This window comes from Falco cherrug, chromosome 12 (genome assembly GCF_023634085.1).
Source record: "Falco cherrug isolate bFalChe1 chromosome 12, bFalChe1.pri, whole genome shotgun sequence".
Classification (NCBI taxonomy): Eukaryota; Metazoa; Chordata; class Aves; order Falconiformes; family Falconidae; genus Falco; species Falco cherrug.
In genome coordinates this window covers 16,032,126-16,057,237 of record NC_073708.1, presented here as the reverse complement: position 1 = coordinate 16,057,237, position 25,112 = coordinate 16,032,126, and the positions used below count along the sequence as shown (strand labels likewise).

At 38.0% G+C, this 25,112-nt stretch overlaps 1 protein-coding gene across 4 annotated transcripts in view; it reads right to left on the bottom strand.

Annotated features, from left to right (window-relative positions):
- ARHGAP29 (Rho GTPase activating protein 29) overlaps positions 1-25,112 on the bottom strand; it is a 53,440-nt gene that overhangs the window by 8,798 nt on the left and 19,530 nt on the right. For 2 of the 4 annotated variants that reach the window (XM_055724872.1, XM_055724873.1), the window contains exons 3-14: positions 19,615-19,779; positions 10,889-10,985; positions 10,440-10,512; positions 6,471-6,531; positions 5,853-5,990; positions 5,504-5,568; positions 4,895-5,005; positions 4,702-4,782; positions 4,219-4,407; positions 3,840-3,977; positions 2,372-2,562; positions 424-590 (exon numbers count right to left, since the gene is read on the bottom strand). In XM_055724872.1, coding sequence (XP_055580847.1) covers positions 424-590; positions 2,372-2,562; positions 3,840-3,977; positions 4,219-4,407; positions 4,702-4,782; positions 4,895-5,005; positions 5,504-5,568; positions 5,853-5,990; positions 6,471-6,531; positions 10,440-10,512; positions 10,889-10,985; positions 19,615-19,779 — 1,476 coding nt within the window. Of the gene's footprint in view, positions 1-423; positions 591-2,371; positions 2,563-3,839; positions 3,978-4,218; positions 4,408-4,701; positions 4,783-4,894; positions 5,006-5,503; positions 5,569-5,852; positions 5,991-6,470; positions 6,532-10,439; positions 10,513-10,888; positions 10,986-13,026; positions 13,374-19,614; positions 19,780-25,112 lie in introns of those variants that run through there. The other 2 variants (XM_055724874.1, XM_027814391.2) reach the window with 2 other exon arrangements.

Below are 25,112 nucleotides of genomic sequence, written 5' to 3'. Positions count from 1 at the left end.
ATAGGAAAATACTGCAAAAGTTGCATGAACATGCAATATAGTAAAAGAAACTACAGCATGTATTGCTGTGAACACTTTGGGATGTGAGATAATGAATGTCAGAAACTTGATATTTGTGCTTTTGCAAAAGACCTGAAACTAACATAACATTTACAAATCAAATGGATTTTCCATTGCTGAAGTTAATTGCAATAGTTTAGTATACTGAGCTTGACAGTACTTGCTGTTTGTGTCTCATCTCACCTTTCCTGTCAAAGAATTTGACCTTATGCTCAAGTACATAACTGGTTTTATAGGCTTTGAACTTTAAAATACTTTTTAACCTCTTCAGTGCTGTATTTCTGACAGCAAGACATCAAGCACATAATTTTTTTCTGTATTTTTATTTAGAGACGAACTCCATTTGAAATACAGAAGAACTACCTTGGATATCTGTGCTGCTGGAAGACCTCTTCTCTCCAATCTTTTGCGAATGATGATAAATGGGGCTTCCCACATCATCTACTGTCTGTGCAGGATAATCTCCTGAACACTGAGATAAGTTACCATGTGACGTATGGACACTATTGGTTGATTGCTTATTAAAAACCCTTCAGAAAGAACAAAATAATTTGAAGAGTGAGTAAGATAGAACTGAATAAAAGCCATGCATTTTTTTATCCCTGGGCACTAGGAAAGCTTCATTTAATTGCTGTTCATGGACATACATATTTGGTATGTAATTATTGAAGCCCCAATAAAAATATTCAAAAAAAGATAGCAATTTTTTTTTAAATATATGAATTTTCCTGGTGTTTCCTTCCCACCCCATAAATCAGCTTTTCCATATCTCTGCAAGGTATTACGACTGTTATTTTGCAGACTTTGTAAAAACAGCAAATGTATTCATCTAAATACAAGAATAATTCAGAGGCTATGGCAATCTACTTTTATGCTTTTCTCTGAAACACTCTCTGCCCAGCCATCAGAATGATTCACTTATAAATGTATAGGTGTTAAAATGCTGTGCTTTTTTTAAAAACACAGAAAATATGTTGAAGCTGCCAGAGCTTATAGTCAGTCCATTGTGAAAATCTGCTCTCACGATATGGACAGAAACAAGTTAAAGTAACGAATGTAAAACGCTGAAGCACCCTGTGGAAAAAATGGCCTGCTAGACAAGTTTAGCAGTCAGGAAGCTGCTCCTTAATCAGTTCTACCCTACCCACCTGAAGAAAATAAGACTTAAAAAAACATTAAAAATTGCATTTGTCCAAGCTACCATCCCATAAATAAATGCAGACTTAAACAATAAAAATGATCACTTCAAGTACACGAAGAATCACAAAGTCATGTCAAAGAAAAAAGGCAGGAAGAGGGGAGCAGAAAACACTTACTCCTATAAATCTTAAGCAGTAAATAGCTGGGAAAGCACACAGTATGAAATTTCATGCTCATCAGTTTCTCGGGCAGCTGCATAGTTAAATCCACCTAAGTCAAAGACTGTGAGTATAGCCTAAATCAGTCTTAAAAGGCAGGAAATTTACAGACAAGAACTAAGAATCTCAGCTTTAACATTGAATTTCCTGGCTTTTGTTGGTAGAAGTCTGACTCAAGCCTTAAGGTTTTTTTGTATTTGGTTTCCTTTTAACAGACTATGACCGATGACGACACTTCCCTGTGTAACTGTGAAACACACAGATTGGAATGGATATTCTGGTGCTTTAGTGCCAAGATGACTATTTTACAAGTTCAAGGTGGAAAACCATTTGGCATACTAACATTAGGAGCTATCTTTTGTTCCCTAGTCTTCCACATTAGCTGTATCTTTTAACAGTAACAGTAAAAACTGCCATTTCACACAGGCTGGAAATTAAGTTACAGCATAGGGACCTGTGGACTCTAAACTCTTTTCAGACACACAAGACAGAAATTGAGCAACACTTCCTGCCAAAAAGTTGCCAAATGTAAACAATATTAAAGAAGGTACTGTAGCAGCAAGGCTTGCAGAAAAACTACCTCCTCAGACTTTCTAAATTGGTTATCAAATACTAGTGCCACATCATACTACAGAGTTCGCAATTTACATTTTCCGTAGTAACCAGTATCTATATTTGAATAGTAGTAAATTAATTCCTGCACAATGATTGTCAATGGTTTAGCAAGTCTTATTACACAAAACAATACTCTGCTTCGGAATTTAAAGTTAGGTTTCAATGTCAACATTATATACGACCTACCAAAATATGAGTCAAAGAAATAGAGAATGGTAAAGCTTGGTAAAACACCAGAATTCATTTCAGTCCTCCAAAAACATTGTTTTACTGTTAAAATGTGTGTCTAAGCATTTAGTTCTAAACCAAGCAAATGCCAACTGTAGTTTGGGACTTACCCATCAACTCGGGAACTGTGGGTTTCAAAAGAACCTGATTCAATAAGAACACCTTCCTTCGGTAAGCTTTTCACAAACTCTGAATACTGCTGACCAGGGTCATAGAGTTTGGCACTCTCACAGAGGGACTGGCAGTTAACTGGAAGAGATACAACCTGAGCGTGCTGTAGCTGGAACAGGTTAACTGTTGCCTGTTGGGAGAAAAAAAAAAAAAGATCACTTACTAGGTATTTCACTTGCACTTTGCTCAACCCAAATTAACATCCCAACAGAAAATTATTTAGACAATAGGACTAGAAAAATTCTATAAAGTAACATTTTAGGGATGGACTTTGTGCAGCATTCCCCAAAGTCAACTGCAAAATCTTCATCCGTAGTATAGGTACTAGTATTATTGTTCATTTTGGGTTATTGAATCCTCCAGGTAGCAAAGGCAATTCCAATGGCTTCCCACTTTGGGTTGATCAAGATAAGCAGCAAGGGTTTTTTTGCTACCAACAAGGCATTTTTCATGCTCTGCAGGAAATTTTGGTCACCGCTACAATGATGAAGTAGTTGGCGTTACAAACCCAAAGGAGCTCCATATCACCTTGATACAGAAAAAGCATAAAACTGTCCTGACAGAACAGATTAACTGAATGTTTTCCTTGTTAAATTACGTAAAACTTCTAAAATATTTTATCACAAGGCAGAGACCAGGAAAGGGAACAATGCATGGATGCTTCTTCAGCATCGGGGTTCCAAAGCAGTTCACAATTTAGATATATTTGGAAGTGACATATTTGTCTAAGCTTTCTACTGGCCTTAGGGATTGGCTTTTGGGTTGCTTTGGGAGAGGGTGTGTCTATGTGTTTTATTCTTTTTCATTTTCCCACCCCCTGCTCCAGCATTAAATTGTCTTTGTCTGATCTCAAAGAAGTACACATGTATCGCCATAATGCGGTCCTAAAGCTTTTTTAAAAACTGTGTGTAGATACACTGTTTTGACATTCTTTGCTTATTTACATTACATTAATATAGTAAATTAGTCACAATGGGTCCTGAGTAATTGAGACTGTCATCAAGATTAGCAGGCTCCATGCTGCAGTGTGCTAATGTCCATTCTGTGCTTGAGCCAAACACCTTTGCTAATGCACTAATGAAAATAACGGGAATGGGAGCTGTACACTTAAAGCAACAGATTAACACTACTACTATCAGTATTCTTAGAGATATTTCATAAGAATTACGTAGTCAGGGTTCTCCAAGCCAACAGCTCATAAAAAACATTTAAGACTCATCTAATGCCCTCCCTTCTCCCCGTCCCACAAAATCCTAACAGAAAGAGAACATCACAAACAATAGAAGTTTTTCTTCCTTCACTATTGGTTTGACCTCTGTCTTTTGAAAAACTTTCTATTTTAAGGCTTTGTCTTAGTCTTAACAATATTTATGCATCTGTGCCAAAGTTTTTAAAAAGCATGCTTACAGCTTTAAGAGTAAGATCACACTGGTAAATAAGCTCCCGAAGCTGTGTTAAGACATCACTTTTAAAGCTTTCCAAATCGTTTCTTTTTTCTTCAACCTCTGCCATGCTTGCTTTATAGTGTTCATTGGCCTCTTCAACCTAGAGAAAACACAAGTATAACGTGCTGATGGATTACAGGCCTTGATACTAGAAGCAAGAAAAAAACCCCACACAAACGCATGTAATTGGAGATCCCCATTTAGGATAAAAGTCCAAACGAGCACAGCAGGATTAAAATTAAGAATTATGAACACAACACTTGCTCAAATGCTCCCATTGGGAAAGCATGAGCAAACCCAGCACAGGCTTAACTTTAAAAGCAAGGAACAAAACCTCTCACTTTTTGAAGAGCTTCCTCCTCTAGCCTTCGTTTTTTTTCCAGTTGCTTGCTGAAATCTTTCACAAAGCTTCCACTCGAGCTAAGATGTTCCTCCTCAGCACGAGCAGTGCAGGATTTTGCCTTTTCATACTCATCTTGACGCTGTGTATATAGCAACTTTGCTTTTCTTAGAGCAGCTTCTAGCTCTTGCTGCAGTATGCAACAAAAAAAGCAAGAGAATAATTATTTTTAATTTCTAGTTACTTAACATGGTGTTTAGAGGCTGTTATGCACAGGTCTGTATGCTACAGTGACAAGTACATAGTCATAGAAAAATAACCTCTTACAAATACAAGTATGTAATGACATTGACAGTGACATATTACAACCAACACGCCCTTAGATTCTACATGTGAATTTAAGTGCATAACAGCCTAGTTTGAAAGTTTTGTCCTTTTGAAGACTTTTACATTGAACACTGTTAGATATGAAAGAAATACCAACCATTTTTTTCTGTTCTCGCTGCCAAAGCTCCTTGATATCTTTCCTTTGCCTATCCAATTCATTTTTCCTTCCGAGAAGAGGCTAGATAGGAAAAATTAACAGAGTATATAAAAGGCTTACAGGCTGCAAGTTTGTTGCTACAAAACTTTTTTTAAAACCTAAACAATATCTTAGTCTTTTTCTTTAAGCTTACCTGCACAAATTTATTAGACTGGAGAGCAGCTGCTGTTTGTTGCCAAAGTTGATTGTTCTCAATATCATTTTGAAAAGCATTAATGAATATTGATTGGAATGGCATATAATCCTAAAATTACACAAATGAAAACATTTATGTTCTAGGTAAGGTAAAGGTATGCTGACATTCTAAACGTCTGTACAACTGTACTAGGTTTTCAGTTAAATTTAATAAGGTATTTATGTGTCTGTGGAAGTCAGAATTAGGTATGAATGTAGTATTTACTAATTTCTCAGCTACATTTCATTTTACTAGGAAAACACTCTGAAAGAGAAGTCTACAAGTCCAAATCACAAGGCATACAAGATATTAGACAGAAAAAAAGCATATTGTGAAAACTGTAAGGCTATACTGCATTTTCAACAAAAATAAATTTATATATCCAAGTTTCAATAGGAGATGAAAAGACATAAAATACAGCAGACCTTTTAAGCAGTGATTTACAGTATAAATCAATTCTCTTTCAACTTAAAAATGCACTCCTCAACATCCCCAAAGTTTCACTTTTTGGCAAGACTTCTGAAACACTTTTAAGACTTTAAAATAAAGCCCCTAATATGTACTCACCTGGTGTCCAACAACAGCTTTAGCAGTTTCAGCCATTTTTGCTAAGTTTTTAGCACACTCCACCTCTGTTAAATAAAATAAAAAAATCACAGTTACTATTTTACACAAACAGTTGTACTACCTGCTAAATGCTTTTTATGTTCTCCCTTTAACAGACAGGCTACAGAGGGGACCACTTCACTTTGTTACAGGCCCTTAATTATACGAAATGTGGGATAGTTCTGTCCACTTCAGCGGAACAGCTACTTATTTAGAAATCACATTATTGACAGTCTGCAGCACAGAGGCCTGACAACAGATTTAATTTCATCATGACAAAGCTGATTAAATGCCAGAAAGAGCCACTCACCCAAGCTAAGCTTTTTTTCTACCCATGCGACTACATCCTTGGTATATTTTGACCATGCTTTAGCATAGGACAGAGCTGATTCAATTCCACTGTCATTTCTTAGCAGCATGCTATCAACCTCCTCTGCTCGAAGATGTCCTGAAAATAAACCATCCAACACAAAGAAGTGAATCTGAGACATGACCACACACTGAGAGCAAAGCCAGTATTAGCCAAACGTGAATGCTTAAGCAGCTCTGATCTTGAGTTGGTCTTTAATGCTAGTTGACTCTAAACAGGACTGACAGAGGTTTTAGGACAAATTAAAGGGTCATAGTATTTTATCTGGAGTAGTCATATGGTCAGCATAACTTTCTTAAAGAAAGTGACCCAAGAAAACACCAGTCATATGATGACATACAGAATTGCTTCAGGCACTGCTGCTTTTCTGCCCCCAAAAAGCAACCCAGGCTGGTTATTCACAAAAGTGTAAAACCTCTGCAATAGCAGATTTTCTTCAGTGAAGTTTTAATGGCAGCACAGGTGTAGAAAAGTGACGAAACATGTTATTTACAACATTTTAGAAGATGAAAATACAGGTACAGCATGGTTTTCACTAATATTGAATGAATGACCTACCTTGAATATCATCCCTTTCGTGCAGTGAACCTCCAGACTCCACAGAAAGATTCTCAAAAGACTGGTACACAAGAAACAAAGCATTAAATTAGCAAAGAAAAACTCTCACTGGAACTGACAGGCTAGCAAAATAAATGGCATCATCTGCTCTTTTCTGTTTTTGCAGATAGAGCAACAAACCGTATTGTAACTCCCTCTCATCTAGGGCACCATACCTTCTAAGCTCCCATAGCTGTTGATTGAAACATAAATAGCAAGGAATCGTACACCTTTAAATCAACAATCCCGAAAGGCTGTGATGAAAGAGTTAAATATCAACCTGATTTGTTACACAATTAAGTGAGCTCCAGCTTTTCTCAGATCCCTACCTATCTCTTAAAAAGCATTTCATACAGACACCATTCTACAAGCCATTAGAATCCTGTATATTTTCCTCAAGGGAATGAAGTTATGATTTCTCCTAAATTACTTGCAGGTGTGCACTGTAGGCACAACAGCTGACTAGTAACACTTGCTAATGAAGCTCTGACAATTAGTATAACATGACAGAATTCAATCCAAGAATATAAGGAATCTAGCACAAGAGTTCATCCATACCTTTGTCCTCATACTATATTTTGCTACCCTTTTAATTGTTCAATTTGAACTGTTTGTAGGACTGCACTGTAAACCGGGCTGCTGCATAAATTTAAGTGAATAAAAGTTTGCCTAGTAACCACCACCCCCTTAAAAAAAAACCAACAACAACCACAGAACAAAAAAACCCAACACAACCCTACATAAATTTAAAAGAATAAACTACTCTTAAAAATTCTGAGGTAGAGAGCAGGCAAAAGAAAAAGTCCAAGAAATAGCTGCAAAGTGGCCTTAATCTTCACAAAACCAGCTTGTTTCCATTTTAGACTTTGGTCCTGTTTTGTTTTCAGACTTAAAAGCTAAAATGGAACACAGTAACAGTGATGCAAGTATCTCTTCAGGTTTTTTAAATGTAAATGGAAACTTGATCCTAAGTCATACAGAAATCCATCAACAATCATTACTTACTTCACAGCAAAAGCAGTTCTTCCATATACCAAAACTTGCAAGGTATTAATCATCAATTACATTGAACAGAATCAAACTACAGTCTAAAGCACAGTGCCAATCCCAAGAAAGTGGAGTACTAGCACAATTGCTGTCTGATAAAAGAGTTTCAGTGAAATGGAAGGGCTTTTTCAGAACTGGTGGGAAACCCATCCAAAGCTGACTATCAACCAAATAGTAAAAAACCCGTAACACCCACCCCCGCCAAATTTAGAGATGTATCAATATTCCATTGCACAGAAAGCCTGAACTAGATTTAGATCTGGTTTGGGTATAAAGTATTACTGTCTCCAAGTAGATTTTAAAGTGGCATACAGTTGTTAGGGAAAAACAGATAAGAGGACACCCCACCCCCCACTTTATATTAACTCAGGATGCACTTTTAAGTTCAGGTCCTAAAAATTATTTCCCATTATACAGACCTAAATCGTTTCAGTTCTAAGAACTGTTCACTCCTTTCCAATAATTCAAGCACACATAGTTAGGACAGCTAATCAATGCTCATTCATCCATCCACATTCACCCCACTGCAAATACATAATACCACATTTTAAAAGCAAGCACAGGCACTAGTTTTACCCATGTCCTGCAACTTATTTTTAGAATTTGACCCATACAGCTTGCCCTCTCATGCATCCAGAAACTCACCCCAGTGAGACTAGCAATAATGAAATAAAATAAATAAAAAAAAGAAGCCTGACTTCTGGAGAGTTTTCATTTCTCAACTTTAGCCAGCCTCTTCTTTTTCCTATTACCCAAGAACTCTCACTGTAACAGAGGCAAATCTCTGCAGACATTTTGAAAATTTTATCCTTCCCCTTTATTATGCTCTCAGATCTACATAGCATTGAATAGCATTCAAATAGCTTGTTAAATAATGAAAGGTCAGACATGCCCGTCTCATCTCTTCCAATGTATTCTAAAGCTCTTCTGTTTTTAATTAAGAAAGATTTTTGCTTCCATCTTGTACTTCTGGTTTTACTACAAAGGCTAAAATGAGAACAATCACATTTGCTAAGAGGCAGTATACATATCATTTAACTTAAGCTTCCAAGTGGAATGCCTGAACTAAAGAATGTAGACTCCCCTGCAGTCAAGAGAAGCACGAACAGCACTGCCCCCCCACCCCCTTAGAGCAATCCTCAACAGCTTAGTTGGGGAGGTCCCTAACTTAACAGGCAATTAAAATCTCTCTCCTTAATTAACCCTCAAAGCACTTACATGTTAAATTCTACCAAAATATTATGCTCTAACCTTTTGTAAGATACAGCTAGCTGCTGTGTTCAATGACTGAATGGACACATCTATGGGAATGAGAACTTAATACAGCTGCTGAAGTATTTTGGTTTTAATTCCTCCTAACACTCAGCTCCTAGTTGGCCTCCAAATTGCCCTCTGAATTGCAAATCAAAGTGAAATCAAAGTGAAATGCTTCATCTGTTAAACGTGTATTTCCCTAAATGAAAATGGACTGAATTTAAGACAATTTCTAAGAAATTATCCCATCTGCTCCAAAATTTATAATTGTTACCTTCCATATTAGCAAAAGTAAATGACACTACAAAAAATGGCTTTTAAATATGTACTGGTGACTTCTGGAGCATCTAGAATAGAATTCCTTCTCCATTTCACTGTATTTAATTTCCCTTTGGTCTTTCCTCACCTCCACATTCATAAGAACTATCTTTTAGCCAAGCATTCACTTCACGATACAATACATGGGAACATCTCATTTCACAGGAACACATTTATGCACTGCAAAGCCATTACAAGATGAAAAGATTGGCAAATTCAGCACCTTCCTTCTGCTGGTGAACCAATTAGCTGAAATAGTACTTGTTCAAATTGCCTCATTTAAAGTTACATGAGATGCTGGCTTCTATGCTATTTTATTTCATACTTTTTATCAGCAATCTAATCCTCTGATTTCAAGTCTGCTGGAACCAGTTTTCCACATAGCCTCCTTTCCTCTCCATGTTGTTTGAGGAGTTTTGTCGCAGCTACAGAAGTAGAACTTCTGTGATCATCCATCTCTCATGTGTGTTACCAAACACAATGAAAATTTAAAGACTACTACTCAGATGTAGCTGCCACAGCATTACTATGATTATCAAGCCTGTGTGAAGAAATGCTAAACCTTAAGTACATTTCAAAGCAGCCTTTAAAAATTCCACAATTAAAATTTTTAACCCTGCTACCACTTAGTTTGTCATACACACCAATTGTCAACTACATTTTCCTTGCATGTAACTTAATTTGACTTGATTTACTTGAAAGTCTGCTTCTAGATGCATAAAAATTCAAAACAGAATTTGGTACTGAGCATTTTTTCATGTCACCTTCAAAGTGTTTAAAGGGGAGTTTAAAATGCTAATGTTTTTCTCTGACTATAAGTTGACAGTGCTATTTCAGTTCTCTTACTGAATTGCTGAAACAGCTACAGCACAAACTGGGCTCTGGAAGAAGAAAAGGTTATTTTGTGATTAATATTAGTCCTTAAAAGCCCAAAGGAGGTCATTAAACCTTTAGCTTCTAGGTCTAAAAGGTCTATTTAACTACTCCAACATGCATATCATTCAAATATCTTACTTTTAACTATTTGGTTATTTTCACTTAACCAATTCTAAGATCTCAAAGACAATTACAGCAGGTTGTTATTTACATATTTGAGTGCTAGCCCCACTGAGTCATCACTGGCATTTAGAACCAAGAATACATTTAAGTATCTGAAGCTTTGAATGCATTTTTTTAATGAGTTTAATCTTGTTTCAGCACTCTGAAGACTCCAAGTGTCCCAGCCCCATGATGCACAGAGTTTCAGTGGAAATGAAAATCTCCTTTAAAAGATAATATATTCCACACTCTCAGAGAACGTGTTTAGCCTACCCGACTTCTCCGAGATACAGGAAGTCCCAATGACGAGCCATTGTCTACATCTCCCATAAGGAAGTCTGAAACACTGCCAGAAAAACAAAGAATTGTGTTACTTCATTACTTTACCTTACCAAGCAATTTCAGATCACTGAAGAAAAATTCAGATAGCATTTCTAGTATTCCTTTAAAAGCTCTGCAAACAATTTTTAGAAGTAGTCTTATAGTCCCTGCAATTTCTATACCATCACTGTTTTCCTTTTTAAGGAAAAAAAACCCAACCAAAACAAGACCACCATCAACCATCCAAACAAAGCAGTACAATTGTTCTGGATGTGGTTAATTTGTATTAGTTTATTAACTAATATTTGTCCAAAAGAAAACTAAAGGTTTTGTTGCTGTTTAGTCTTAGTTTGATTCAGCTCCAAGAGCTCTTTCAAAGCTCCTTCTGGATTCCAACTTACACGTTTCCAAAGGTGAATGCCAACGTTTCAATGGAAGAAAATATTTCACTGAAGAGTTCTCTCTTGTTTTCTTCATTAACTTCTTTGAAGTTCACCGCTTAGGAAAAAAAAAAAAAAAAATTAAAGCAAGGGGTGAGAGGCAAGGTCAATCAAGCAAGTCTACTAGGCCTAAAGACGAATTTTATAGTTTCCTCCAGAACATGCAACATTATACTTCCCTGAACAATTTAAAAAACACAGTTTTCAAGAAGATTAGTAAGAAATGAAGGACTAAAGGAAAGAAATTAATACAATCCAGATGCTTCCCACAATAAAATCGGATTATTCTCTCACTTCCTATATCTTCCCACTTAAAAAGCAGCTTTGTGTGGGAACATGATGGTAATGTGACAGCAAGAGAAAAACAGTCGTTTATCAGCAAGAGTCAAATCACACAGCAGCAGCGCCACCGCAAAGTAGCCCACAAATGCAGTTAAGTATTTGAAAAACTCTTTCTTTTCTGGTTAGAAATTTAGAATTCATAACAGGAGCAGTAGGTCCTGGGAGTACCCCCACCAAACTGTATGCAATCCTGTATGCATGCAGAACACCGGATCTCTGGCTTAAGTACAGACAAACAAAAAATATCAAAAGGTAGTGTCTGTTGCAAACCCCTTTAATTATTAGCTCCATAGTCTGGGAAAAGCCCCTCAGTTCTGCCTGTTAAAAGTAAAGGAAAAACCTCAGCCTAACTGTCATTGTTCCAAAATAGGAATAGGAGCATTACTGGACAAACTATAGACCGTTTAAACTGGTGATCAAGACCAATATTTAGCCGCTCAGTACTGGAACTTGAACATGCTTCCAACACAAACTGGAATAATGAGACAGGAATGATTCATCCAGAGTTTCTATTAACAACTACTGGGCAAGGGAGAGGAGGGAGAAAAGACAAAAAGCACAACCATTTTGTGTTTTCAACTTAACTCCTTAATCATTGGTGACTGGGAAAAATTTTGTAGAGAAGTTGCACGTATTCCTTTGAGCAGAAGCTGAACCCTCTGAATGGAAGTTTTCCCAATTTTACATTGCGAGAAGTGACAATTTCACATTAGTAGTTACTGTTTGAAAGTTTGATTTTTTTTAAGCAATGCAATATTCTTAATTATCTAGATGCTTAAGTTACACATGCTTATCTGTTTCAGATACACTGCAATGACATATACAGTTCTTCACTCCTATTCGTCCCTTTTTCAAGACCCGTGACAATGTTGATTTATGTATCCTCCTTATATTTCAAGTACAAATATGGAAATAATGGACCGCAATAACTTCTAGAAGTAGCAAAAACTATATCCCATTAAGATGTTCCGTATTCTATACACATTATCTTAGCAAATTACATTAACAGATTTTAAGTCTTTAAAAGTATCCAAACTTCCTGCCAGGTGCCTAAATGCTAACTGGTAACAAACAAAGAAAGTACAGTAATCTGCTCCTCCATTAGACTTCCTTTGTGAAAGGAAAAGTTTTTTAACCAGTAAATTAACACAGTTGAATCCACTCCTTTTTACACAGCATGCCAACAGGGCTGATCAACATTTTTGTAACAATTCCTATACAAAGCTACTACAGAAAATATGTATTCCTCTCATGGGTTATTTTCACAATTACTTGCAGATCTGGAAGAATGTGTTGTAATAAGCCTACCGCAAAAAAAAACCCAACCAACAAAAAACCCACACATATCGCAAAAATATTAAGTCACTGTTGCCACAGTTCACGGCTAAATTAAGGCTTCTCCTACCTCTTCATTCTTCTACACTTCATAATTACATAAAAAAATGCCTCTGGCAGCTTTGTTTGAAATGAGACTCAATAAAGCTCCACAGACGGTAACTTTTTTGACAACTTTGTTAATACCACTGATTTCTTTATTTTTTTAAATTTGGGTTAGTTGAAAACTTCAGCTTTCCAGAGATAATGTTGCTTATAAATCTAAACTTTGCATTCCAAACCATTAAGCAACAGCAGTTATATGAGATCTATTGATTATCAGCCACTAATGACTGGAAAAATCATTTGGGTGCTGGCGTGAAACACAAACTGTTTCCAAATTAAAAGCAACAAACAAAAACTGTCTATATAAAAGCACTTACCGCTGAAACATTCGTATATCCATTAGCTGCAGTGTCTTCAGAGAAAGAGCTTCTTTCGCTTTGCTCCTGAGACATTAATTTAGATAGCCTCTTCCTAAAGAAATGCTGCCTGTTTCACTCTGTCTTCCTGTTCCAGGAAGAGTTTTGTTAAGCTTTACACTTTATATACCAGAGAAACCCTTTCTTCTCAGGATCCATCACAAATGGAATAACTGATCTGAAATTTTTCTCAATTACCACTTCTCCCAAAAAAGGTTAGTCCAAGCTCTCACTAAGTCAGTGGAATACAAACAGCTTTCTTGTAGCCTACTACCACTGGAATGCTGATGTACTTAACATCAACTTTAAACCATGCACTCTTTCCCCAGGACATCCTGACTGCACACAATAGCTACTGACAACAATGAACTATAGTAATCTTTCCATGTCTGGAAATGACAGCTATCTATCTATAGCTCTACAGATTTCAAAGCAAGTATAAAACTTAATGCTTTCACATAAGGCTTCAGGGGGCACATAATGAACTTTAAAAAAATCATATGGTAGCAATACATTAAAAACCAGAATCCAGTACTTGAAACGCAAGCCTAGCTTGCATTAAAGTGGATCTATACTTCTGAAGTTAGCAAAGTTGTCTTCAAACTGAGCTGGGTTTGGCAACCTCATAAAAATGCTGCAAGACACTGCGAAGTTTCAACTCTTGGGTCAAGCCACCAAAAGCTTTCTGAAACAAGCACAGAACAGCCTGGGGAACCAGCAACAGCCATGGAAATTTTGGAAGCCAGAATTCCAGAAGCTGAAGCAGCACCTAATGACATTCGAGCAAGGCTTCTGAAACTACGATGAAGAGGCTGTCAGCTGTCAAGACTCAAGTGCAACCAGGGCTTTTAAAACATAATGCTTAGACACCTCACAGTGACCACAGCACACAAGTTTCTGTGATGGTCTTACCTCCTTCCAGTCAAATCAAGACAGCAGAGCCCAGGAAACCTAGGGGTCACAGCCACGACAGCATCTGCAAAAGTTTGCTTGCTTCCTCCTTCCCTATAGACATGTGCAGGACTGGCAGCAGCAAAGCAAACTGCAGGGCCTGGACAAGTCTAAACTACACCAGCTTACAGAATTTACTCTTTGCAGGTCAATTTTCTTATTTTCTTGAGTCTAACAGACATACCTGGTAACACCACCACCTATTTCCTTAGACAGGAATACATCTTCAATCCATATTTTACTAGCTGACTTTTAAGCAGTAAGCAACTGGTTGACTTGTTGGACCTGAAGACCACTCTAACCAATTTTCTGTCCTTAAACTCCTAACAATGCTTTCAAGAAATTTTTATTTTTTATTTTATTTTTTATTAAAAAATAAAAACACCACTCACCCAAAGAAAAAGCAGCCAACCAAGACCAAAACACACTCCCTTCTCTCCAAAGACAGACTTGTAATACTTCTTGTTATAACCTCTCATCATCTTCAAAAAAAAAAAAAAAAATATATATATGGGGGTGGGGGGGAACTTAAAAAGTAGTATGCAGACTGGAAAAAGACAAAAGAAAAAGACAGCTGGAGAGGGTCAGCAGGCTGTCGAGGCCCCATTGTTCTACTTTTAGTTTTCTATGCTGTGTAATTTCACCAGCCTGTACTTACTACCAAGTCTGTCGGCCTTCCAAACTTCAGCTGGAAGTCTGTTTCCTACTCCCATCCATAAATTTTGCTCTGAATTTACATCACAGATACAGCAGAGCTGAAATTACTTCACCTTGATAGAGATATTAACTTTGATGCAGAACTATTAGTAAAAAAAAAAAGTACCTAAAAAGGGAATTTCTACAAGGCAAGTGCAGGTTTCAGCTTTACTAGGAATCTACGTTCGTTCCAGTGATTCAGTTAAGTCATACAGTTTAGAGAAAAAAAACAGTGTAAACTTGAATTTAGCACGGGATCAGGAGAACCATGTAGTCTAGGGCCATCAACTACTTAAAGACACCAAGTAGAAGAATAACAACTATGTGTACAATGGCATGCCAGACTGGAAACTGACTTCCAAAAATAGGAGCCTAAACAGGTTCCAGGCAAGATGCTTCAGCAAGTCTCAATTCTTCCATATCAAGTCAGGTGTCATTTAAAAGACAGCCTTCACGAAGCACTCGAGTAAGCACATACAAGTAGCAGAGTACAAGCGAACAGGCCTGGTGAACCACGTTATGTCCAAGACATAACCAGAGATCTCAAGGTCCCCTGTCCATCCCTCTCTGCTATGTTTTCCTGCAGCCTCAAATGGTAGAAGTCTGCATTATTTGTTCTGCAAAACATCACTCTCTGTAGCAAGATGAAGATAACATGCTATACCTACTATTTCCTTCAATCTGTCCAAAAGGAAAACCATTAGGTATCCAAAGCAGAACTACAACCAGATTTATATCATTCCCACTGAAGAACCTGAGAAATGACTGAGAGGCTTGAGAGGGAGCACAAACAATTTTTGTTAGCATTCAAAATACTCCCAATTGCAGTATTTTAAAGGGGGTGGTCTATCTGCACTGGACATTAAGTTTAAATCACAGTGCAACTTGTCATACTCATGAGAATACTTCGCAAGCCAGAGTCACCGACAGTCACTGGTTCCAAAGTTATTAAGTGCTAAGGTAGTAATTTATTAAAGTAACCATGTGCCCCTAATATGAAGTTCCAAATATAAACTAGATTTGAAACCTTGGCATTATGCAAAGATTCAAAAAGGTCGTTCTAGAACTTAAGCCAGTTATGCTTCTATTTCTGATGGGGGGTGTGTGTGGGTAAATCACACGTAAATCCCAGCTTGTTTCTATTTCATCCTCTCCTAAATAAACATCAGAAATTTTCCGTGCCACGTTAATCATCCTCCTAGTCATAAATCTGACTACAGATACAAACTGCTTCCACATCTTTTTATAGTTCTATCCTCCAATGACAAGAAACAGATGAGTCACATGAACTTCTTTCATAATGTCACATTAACACAGCCTGGGAAGACAGAGGCAAAAGGATACCGGTTCTGTCCTACCAGCTTCTCACATTCTTGTAGCTTCCTGTTTATTCAAAAGTTACGTTACTTCTAGTGAAATAACCACAGCTGAAAACCTGTGAACACATGTGTTACTGACAGGCCACTGTAAGCAAACTTGAGGCCCAATATGCTTACGATTCACCCACAACATGCTGTATTTCTGCTTCAGCTTCCTCAGTTCCAGCAGTCATACACTTCAGATTGAATACAAACACAGAGCAGTGTGATCATCAAACAAAAACCAGCTATAAAAACCAAACAGATTCTGAAGACAAACTACCTTTGCATTTATCACAGATCACACTGGGGGGAGGTAGGCTGTCTGCATACAGCAAAGGTTTTGCTGTTCTCAGAAAAGCAGGGCTGAAGTACCAGACGGAAAGAGCTGCAGCCCTGTAACTCCCCCTGTAACTCCCCATTTCCATCTCCAGACACATGAGGAATACATGACTGAGGAAACACTGACAGGAATTACCGTCTTCAATTAAAAGTACTTGTTTGTATCAAAGGCTACAAATATTGAGGCAGGACTAACCGAGACCACCACCTTTAGAGTGAGCTGGAGCTCCCTTTCCTTGCAATTAACTCGGGAACTCCGCAAGGCCAGGTCATGCGGCACTGGATCACAGGAACAACGCTTTGCCACAGAGCAAGTTAGTGTTTGCTTTAGCCAAAGAACAACCAGACAGTTCACGCCAGCCTTTCCGTTCTAGGTCCAGAACATATGCTGCTTATGAGACAGATGAATCCTCAGCGAGAAATTAGCGAAAATGTTGTGAACAGCAATTGCATGCCATAATCTTCTATTCCATTAGAAAACACTTCTTATTTACTTATTCAAACTGGAAGAACACATTTGTATCAGATCAGCACTGTGCATCATACCATTACTGAACTTTGGATCCTGTAGCAGGAGTCCTAAAACTGGATTTTCAGTAATGTCAAACCATTACCAATGAGAAAATTATTCAGAGTAACATAACCAAGGGGGGGGGGGGGGGGAGGGAAGTCAAAATTTGAGCTCAATTCCAGCACAAGGACAAAGACTGTTACCATGACAAAATCCACTCCCCGCGCCTTTTTTCTTTGAGAGGTTTCTCATCATTAAGATTTAAGATCATTCAAGTGAGTCATGGCTGAACAGAGACTTTTCAGATGTACCTAAAGTACAGTCTTACAACTTGACCCACTTGAGCACATTTGACAGAAAATTGGAAGACACAACTGTACCGCTTTTGCTTCAAGTTGCATTCTTAGAGCAATAAAGAGTGGAGTCACTTTCAAAATTCTGTAGTTATACAATATACACAGTGCTTTCCTAATTTTCCTTTCCACATAGAAAATAACGCAATCCCTCCACAACTGTAGCTCCTCATAAACCAAATATATTAACAGTAAGTGTGTTAGTTTATTTCAAGTGTGCACATATTAATTATATGAACTACAATCTTCCTTTTTTTTTTTTTAAGTACTAACTTCTTTTGGCAATGCAGATACTCACACATACTTTTTAGCTACCCAAATATGTGTGAGTATCTGCATTGCCAAAAAAATCTTAGTTCTAAAGTTTTTTCTTCTGCTCACTATCAAGAGACATGAATGAATCCTAAACCAACTATTCAAAAAACAGGTACCCATCAAACCAGACAGAAACAGAAGTATATAAGAAAATGCATGAAACACTGGTGCACCTGCTCAGGGTTCAGTGATACAGAAAATGTACAATGGAACAGTGTGCACCAAGAAAAGAAAAAATAACATATGTACGGCACCAAAATCAGAAGCCTGCAAGTACTCTGTAAGAATAGATTCTGTAATTCAACAAAATACTTAATTCTCCTCTTCAGAAGCAGGAGGGTAGGCGGGAGAACACCTAAGTCTAGATCTGGAAAACTAGTACAGCACCACAACTACAGAAAGTGACCTTGGACTTATCATGGACTTTAAATTGAACACAAACATTGACAAAAAGGCTAACATAATTACGGAATCAATCACCAACGTTACCAGTAATTCTACTGCTCTAGTCTGTAACGGTAAACTTGGACAGTATAGGCAGTGATCAGTTTGGGGCACTGCATATCAAAAACCCCTTTGATAAACCATGTAGTCCAGACAGGATAGGTGTTATTGCAGTAGTTTTTGGAAACATCATTTAACAAAGGTTGATGTAATCCGATATACCTGCTTATCTTAAGTCAGTTCTCCGCATTTCTTAAATTAAAGAGCAAACAGTTGAGCATTGACCTGCATCCACTGAAATTATGGGAGGGTAGAAGACACACAGTAATCTTGCCATAGCACTTAAGCATGGGAACAGCTTGTTTAAGGTGAATGTAGAATTAGGTTCACTAAACATTCAACCTGTTCTCTAGTGTAAGTATCTGATTATTATTTTACATGTGTACTTAACTATTCCTGAGACCAACAAGACAAACAGCAGCTTCTCAGGGATATCCTCTGTGTTTCTACTGTTACATAGAATTCTCTGAAGGAAGTTCAGAAGTTGCAGGGTTATAATTCCGTGATAATTTCAAATACCTGGGACAGATCTATAGGAAAGTCTACATGTAGCAAGGAGAAAATGCCAAGTGGGCTGCCAGTACCTGCCAAGATCAAACTGGCAAAACTATGTATTAATAGGAAGAATCCATAAGAAGCTTGGAACCATCTAAGGTGTATAGGAATTAGGCAGCTAAACACATTAGCATTTTAAATGATACTCCTACTTTACTGAATCAGCAGTATATGTTCTGACATATAAGATTATTAGGAAACATGGGGGGAAAACTAAATTATGCATCTCTGAAGGAATATGTTCTACATGATTTAACAGAGGCAAGTGGTACAGACATACCATATAGACGAAACTGTACTGGTTCCACAGTAGTATACTGGACTTATTCCAGAGTAGGGAGAGGCTACACAGAGAAGAAACAGCTACAGTTTATGGGGTTGAAGCAATTGTGTGCTTCACCATTTGCATTCATCCGGCATGCAGAGAACTGCAGCAGCAAAGGCTAGCAACAGAAAGTATTAACATTTATGCCTATGCAGCTTTTTTTTTTGTTGGTGTTGACATTGACACCTTTACCATGCTTGTGATTATTTGTGAAATTTATAACTGTTAGGCCATTCAGATTACTTCTTCACTTGATATAAATACAACACCATCCCTACAAATTCACAGAATTAAGCAGAGATTTTTGGCAAATCTCTAAGTGGATAAATGTGAGGTTTGTTATTCTGCTATACACAGGTAAAAAAAAGCTCAAGACTAAAGGCTTTTGTGCTTTTGGAATTTGGTGTGGGCTTGCAGCTAGCTTCCTATAAGCAGGATTTTACTACATCAACAGGAGAACAAGCCATTTATTACCACTTTTCACTTGGAGAAAGTATTTTTAAACAAGTGTTATGGTACTATTAAAAAAAAAATCCTGTTTCTTCTGTATACATGGAATCCTATCTGTAAGTCCAAGCCAGAGTCAATCAAGTCACTAATTACAATTTTCCAAGAATATCAAAGGAACTAATTCCTTACCTTTCACTTTTGCAATAACTGTTCCTGCAGCACTAAGAATATCCACTGAGTTTAGAGTCTGATGTTTATTTATCACTGCTTTTAAAACACGTAGCAACTCCCCCAGGCGTTCATGTACTACCTGATGCAGGCCGTCTTGATTTTCTGAAAAAAGTAAATGAGAAACTACGTTAAAACAGTAAATTAATGCCCAATCACATTACAAACCACTTTGATGGTATTCAGCTGCACTGAAGCCTAGGTCATGTAGAAGCTGGGCCTGCTTAGAAAAAAGAAATTGTGAAAAATAAAAAGCTATAGTAGCATTTGCCAGTTTACTTGCAGTGTTGTATGCTGTTTGCATATAAACTCATTTCTCTCCAAAAGTCAAGCAAGTGTACTTAAACCCCAAAGGACTCTACACCAATACCCTAAGGTTTCTGAATTAAACCATCTTTTTCTCATGTCATTTCATCAGCCAACATTTTGATAGTCACATATATTAAAAAAGAACAACAACAAAAGATGGTTGGGATTGCTCATTAGGTATTTCTTCACCTGATACAAATTCTACACTAATTCTGTATATTCACAGAATTAAACAAGTATTTTTGGAAAATGTTGGCTAGCTTTTAACTCAAGTGTCAGTCAAATCTTAGAGCATTTTTAGTATATAAGCCTAGATCTACAAAGGTCTGTCTTTAAGTATGTCAGTCACGATAAAGGAGTTGAACACCTGAATTATTTGTGGAACTGGCCTAATCAGAAAAATTCTCTAACAAGCACACTTATAGGGCAATGGTTTTTACAGCATATGCTCTTTTGCTATGTGCCCTTAAGTCCCACCCCCCTACTTATTTTTTTAAAAAATAGTTCTTGTTGCATATGTGGCACAGGTTAAACCACAACCTCTTCCGTTCTGTTACAGGAGAGGTGCTGGTGCACGGAATTAAAAGTTTCACATGCACTAGAGTGCTGCGTTGCAAGTTGTGGTAAAAAGCTTTCAAATTCAGGAAAGTCTAGCTTATGAAAAAGAAAAAGAGGATCTAATACAAGCTGACTCACTTCCCCACTGAGCAAAAAGGAATGGCAATTCTGTGTTGTCTGTGGCCACGATAACAGGTCAATACAGACAGTTACAGTACAGTGCAAATTGATGCAGTGTTACTCAGAACAGCTTCAAATCTGACCCATTTTGTTCTGACTACAAGACTTCATATTTAGGCTAGAGGCACCTGAATTTTTCTGAAGAGTCAACAAAGTACAACATGACACATCGGTACATGTGTTAGGTGGGTAAGGTGGGGGCACTACATACAAATGAATACAATTATATCAAGTGCAAAAGCAAACCTTCCAAGGACCAGTGTACTTCAGGCTTTATCTCCCTAGATGTCAAATATCAGGAGATTTTTTTCAACTCAGACTGGCTTATACACGGTCAAAGGATAAACCCTGACTCAGGAAGTAGACTAAGGCAAAAACTTTATCTACCATTCATGGGAACTTTGTGTGTTTTTTTCCTGCTGGAGGGGAGGTAGGAAGTGCTATCTGTAACAGGACACATGGAAGTCTAGGAAAACACATCTTACACAGCAGTAAATTAAGAAAGCTCTACGTGATTTATTAAAGGAACACAGTTGTGGCTTTATCTTCATTTACATGCATAATGGTTTTTAACTGAGACTCAAACACAGCAAAGGCAAAAAAAAGTGTCATTAGGCTGGTACTAAATGTGGGTATGATTCAGTACATACATATTCACAGCACAGATAGTACACAACAAACAGATCGAGCTAAAGCCATGTTATAAGACTTTGGAACTTAATTGGGAAAGTAATCCAGATTTGAAGCAGTTTCCATGCAAACAATGATACAGAAGACGAGACCTTGGATAAGAGGCGATTTATAGGGGATATGAAAATACTTGAAAAGAATCAAAGTAGCGGGTACAAGCAATCGCTTACCAATGTGTTTCAGTTGAATATAACACACCTCAGATGATTAAACAAGGGAAGGAGGAGCCAGATTTGCAAGAGAAAAGGGTGATTCCTCATGTAAGAGACCTGTGGAATTTCTTGCCAAAACACAGCATCGACACAAGAAGTTTACATAGAAACAAGGAGAGACTGGACAAATTCTAAGTTTCCCTGTGTGTTACTAATGAGACAATAAATGCCTTACCAGGTCAGGCCATGGGTCCAACTAGCCTGTGCCTTACATTTACTTACATTACTTACAAGTGGGCAACGCTGCTTAGGAGACTAGACAAGACTGGCCACTTTCTGCAGTCTAGACCCCCAGCACCCACAGCTGCTGCACCACAGCTGTTCCTATGCACTTTAGTAACTGCTCACACACCTGCCGTCTTTGAATTCATTTAATTCCTTTTGAACCTGCCTCCACAACTTCTTTCCACTCAGCGACTTCCCTTTTTAGTCTACAAAACTACTAAGCATGGTAGTCAAACAAACAATGTAACCTGCAACAGCTCAAGAACTCCCCACTAAGCAGAAAGGGTTCGGAGGATACGTCCAACAGCATTTTCACTTTTCTCTAGTTAGTTACTTTTGGCAATCATTGGAGTTCAGACACTGAGCTAGACACAGCTTTAGTTTAAGTCAGTACAGATGCTGTCACCTTGTAAGACTTGGAGAAATCCATCAAAGCCTCAACTGTACTCCATCAACGCTGTTGGGAGCACCGGGCAGCTCCAGGCAAAAGCAATGGGGAAAAGCAAAGACAGCAGAGCTGTACTGACACCCATAAACCCAAAGTGGATCACACAACACAGAAAATACATCTGAAAATTACGGTAACATGTTATTTTCTGAAAACTGTATTAGATAGTTAAAGATACTTCCTATTAGTCCATTAAGAAACAAGTCCAGTGTGTAGACTTAAGTTTTGAAATACTTAAGAGGTAAGTCTATGGAGGTCCTGTCTCATCTCTTCTTACAAACCTCCAGAGGCAGACAAATATTCCACAGTCGCTCATCAGGACTAATGATTTATATTGGCAGGACGGGGGCAAATCAGCTTTTATGAAGGCATGTGAAGGCTATACACACAAACCTTCCCCGTCAGCTGTCTCTGTATAACCAGACTATATGCAGTCCTCACATGAAGGGCATGAGTATTGTGGTCAGCTCACTACAGCTGGTCTGCACAAGTGCACCTTTTGCCCTCAACCGCATCTCTTGCCTAGCCAAGGTGAAGGTGTCCCTGTCTTCTGACACACAGATGTCCACTTGTGGCTGGAGAGAAAAGGGTTCTTAACCATGTGATCCCGAATACCCATGCACAGGAAAGCATCCAAACAAGTCGACAGATTACTCCCAGCTTGAGAGTCCTCAGGGAGTACATCACAGACATATAACTGCATGCATTATTCTGGGGAGTTCAGTGTGACCCACAGCTACAGGCTTGTCATCACAGGATAAAACAGCCTCTTGAGGTTCCTTACAGTTTAGGTCAAGGCAAAGAAAAAAAAAAAAAAAATCATACAGAAGACAAATTAAAGCATATCAGATCCCAAAAAACAGTTCGTTAGTATTAAGATCTTACTAGGCCAACACAGTTGGGAGAAAAAGCGAAGCAAGCAGGAGGGGGAGGAGAAGAAAAAAAACACCCAACTGAAGGGACATAAGCCTCTTCAAGTCTGAAACAGCAGCAGTAAGCTTCAAAGGGAAATAGAAGTTGAAAACAACTGCTGAGTTGAGTTAGATGTTTATCATGCTATCCAGGAGAACACTATCACTAAAATAATGCATTCAAGCATGAGATTAATTATTTGTACTCTCACAAGTAAAGGTCTGGCTACACCCAACTGAGATTTCTTTGTATTCCATCACTGTATTATTTGTTTACAAAATATCTGAAGCATTGTTTCTGTGCCTCCAGAAGACAAGAAGTCTGTGACAGAAGTAGTGCTTGGGGAGGGGTGGGGGCAGAAGTCAGGAACCACAACCACACTGCATTTTCAGCAGCTGATCCTCACCAAACAGACACTAGAACAGATTTCCTCTTCAGGACAGGTTTATTTAAACTTCAGGTAGTAAAACAGTGTAAATACAGCAGATTAACAGAAACAGTTTTACTACTGAGGAGTCCAAAAGTGGCTAAGAGACCAAAACAACAGTAGAGCAAATACTGGTTCAGCAAAAAGAATGCATCAGAAAATGTCTCCAGCAATTCAATCAGACTCAAGCAGTCATAAAAATTAGTATTTATTTTCAGTTTTTCTTTTCTCCCTTGTCTTACTGTACAGATTCATTTATCTACATTAAGTCAAGCAGGTAATTCCTCCACCAATGGATGCTATATCAGTTTTAAAATCTTTCTCAAGCTTAGTAACATGAATTGCAATACTGTAGAAGACTAGCTAGTACTCGGGGCCAGAGGACTGCGACTGCCAGTGATCCTGCAGCACAGAGGACCTCTCCAGGCACCTGAGTTCAGCTGTTTCCTTTGGTGACCAGTCTCCTGGAATCTCCTGGAAGAATCAGTCAGCCCTCTAACCAACAAAAGGAAAAAAAAAAAAAAAGAAAAAAAAAAGAGAGAGCTCTTGAGACTTAAAAAGGCTTGGAGAGCCCTTAGTAGCCTATCTGCAAATCTTCTTTCCTTGGGGTTTAAACTGTCATTTACGTTAGCTGAAAATAAGCTCTTCCAAAATGTATAGGCAACCACACCAAAGCACACTCTGTAGCAGCAGTGTAGAAAGAAAAATAGGGTGAAAAGGCACATACTCAAAGCTGACAAACCTAAGGCACAAGAATGATAGAACAAAGCAGCTGGGAAGCCTGTCTGTGTTAGCCAACCCACCTCCATAACACACTGTTGTGATCAGCATCCCACTCCCCGACGGTTTTGGTCATCACATTTTATAACCATACTCATCCGTCTTTAACGTAAAAACAGCATAAACTACCTATTTTCTAATTTTAGGTATTTCTCAACAGGAAGCTTTTGTTTAGTAAATTAGCAAGCAATAATGACCTTACAGCTATGGATTCTGTTCATGCAAAACAAAATAAGATTTGCTCATTGAGCTTGTCAGCGCCCATCAACCTCCCTGCCAAGTCAGGACTGGTCACAATACACGTAGTCAGAAAAGGCACTGCTGTGTCAGTTGGCTGGTATTCTTTTGTCTGACCCGATTTACTGTTGGCCCAAACATTTCTGAAGCTGTTTATGTCAACAAATGTTTGCCAGGACAAGTTTAAATACAGACTAACAGTTTTTCCCTTCCACTGCCATTGCATATCCTATGCTGCTGTTCAGACTCCTACACAAGTGCACCATTCTGCTTACTGCTGCTCCACCTAGAACATTAACACTTCCTAACAGCAGTAGACCCTTCCTCTACTACCCAATTTCCACCAGTCATAAAAGAAGGGGAACCACTAATACAACTACTGTTTTGCTGCGGCTAAAAGTTTGTTTAGAGCTGAAGCTGGTCACACCGATGAAAAGAAAAGATAGGGTATCAATCCAGATAAACCACCTGACAACTAACA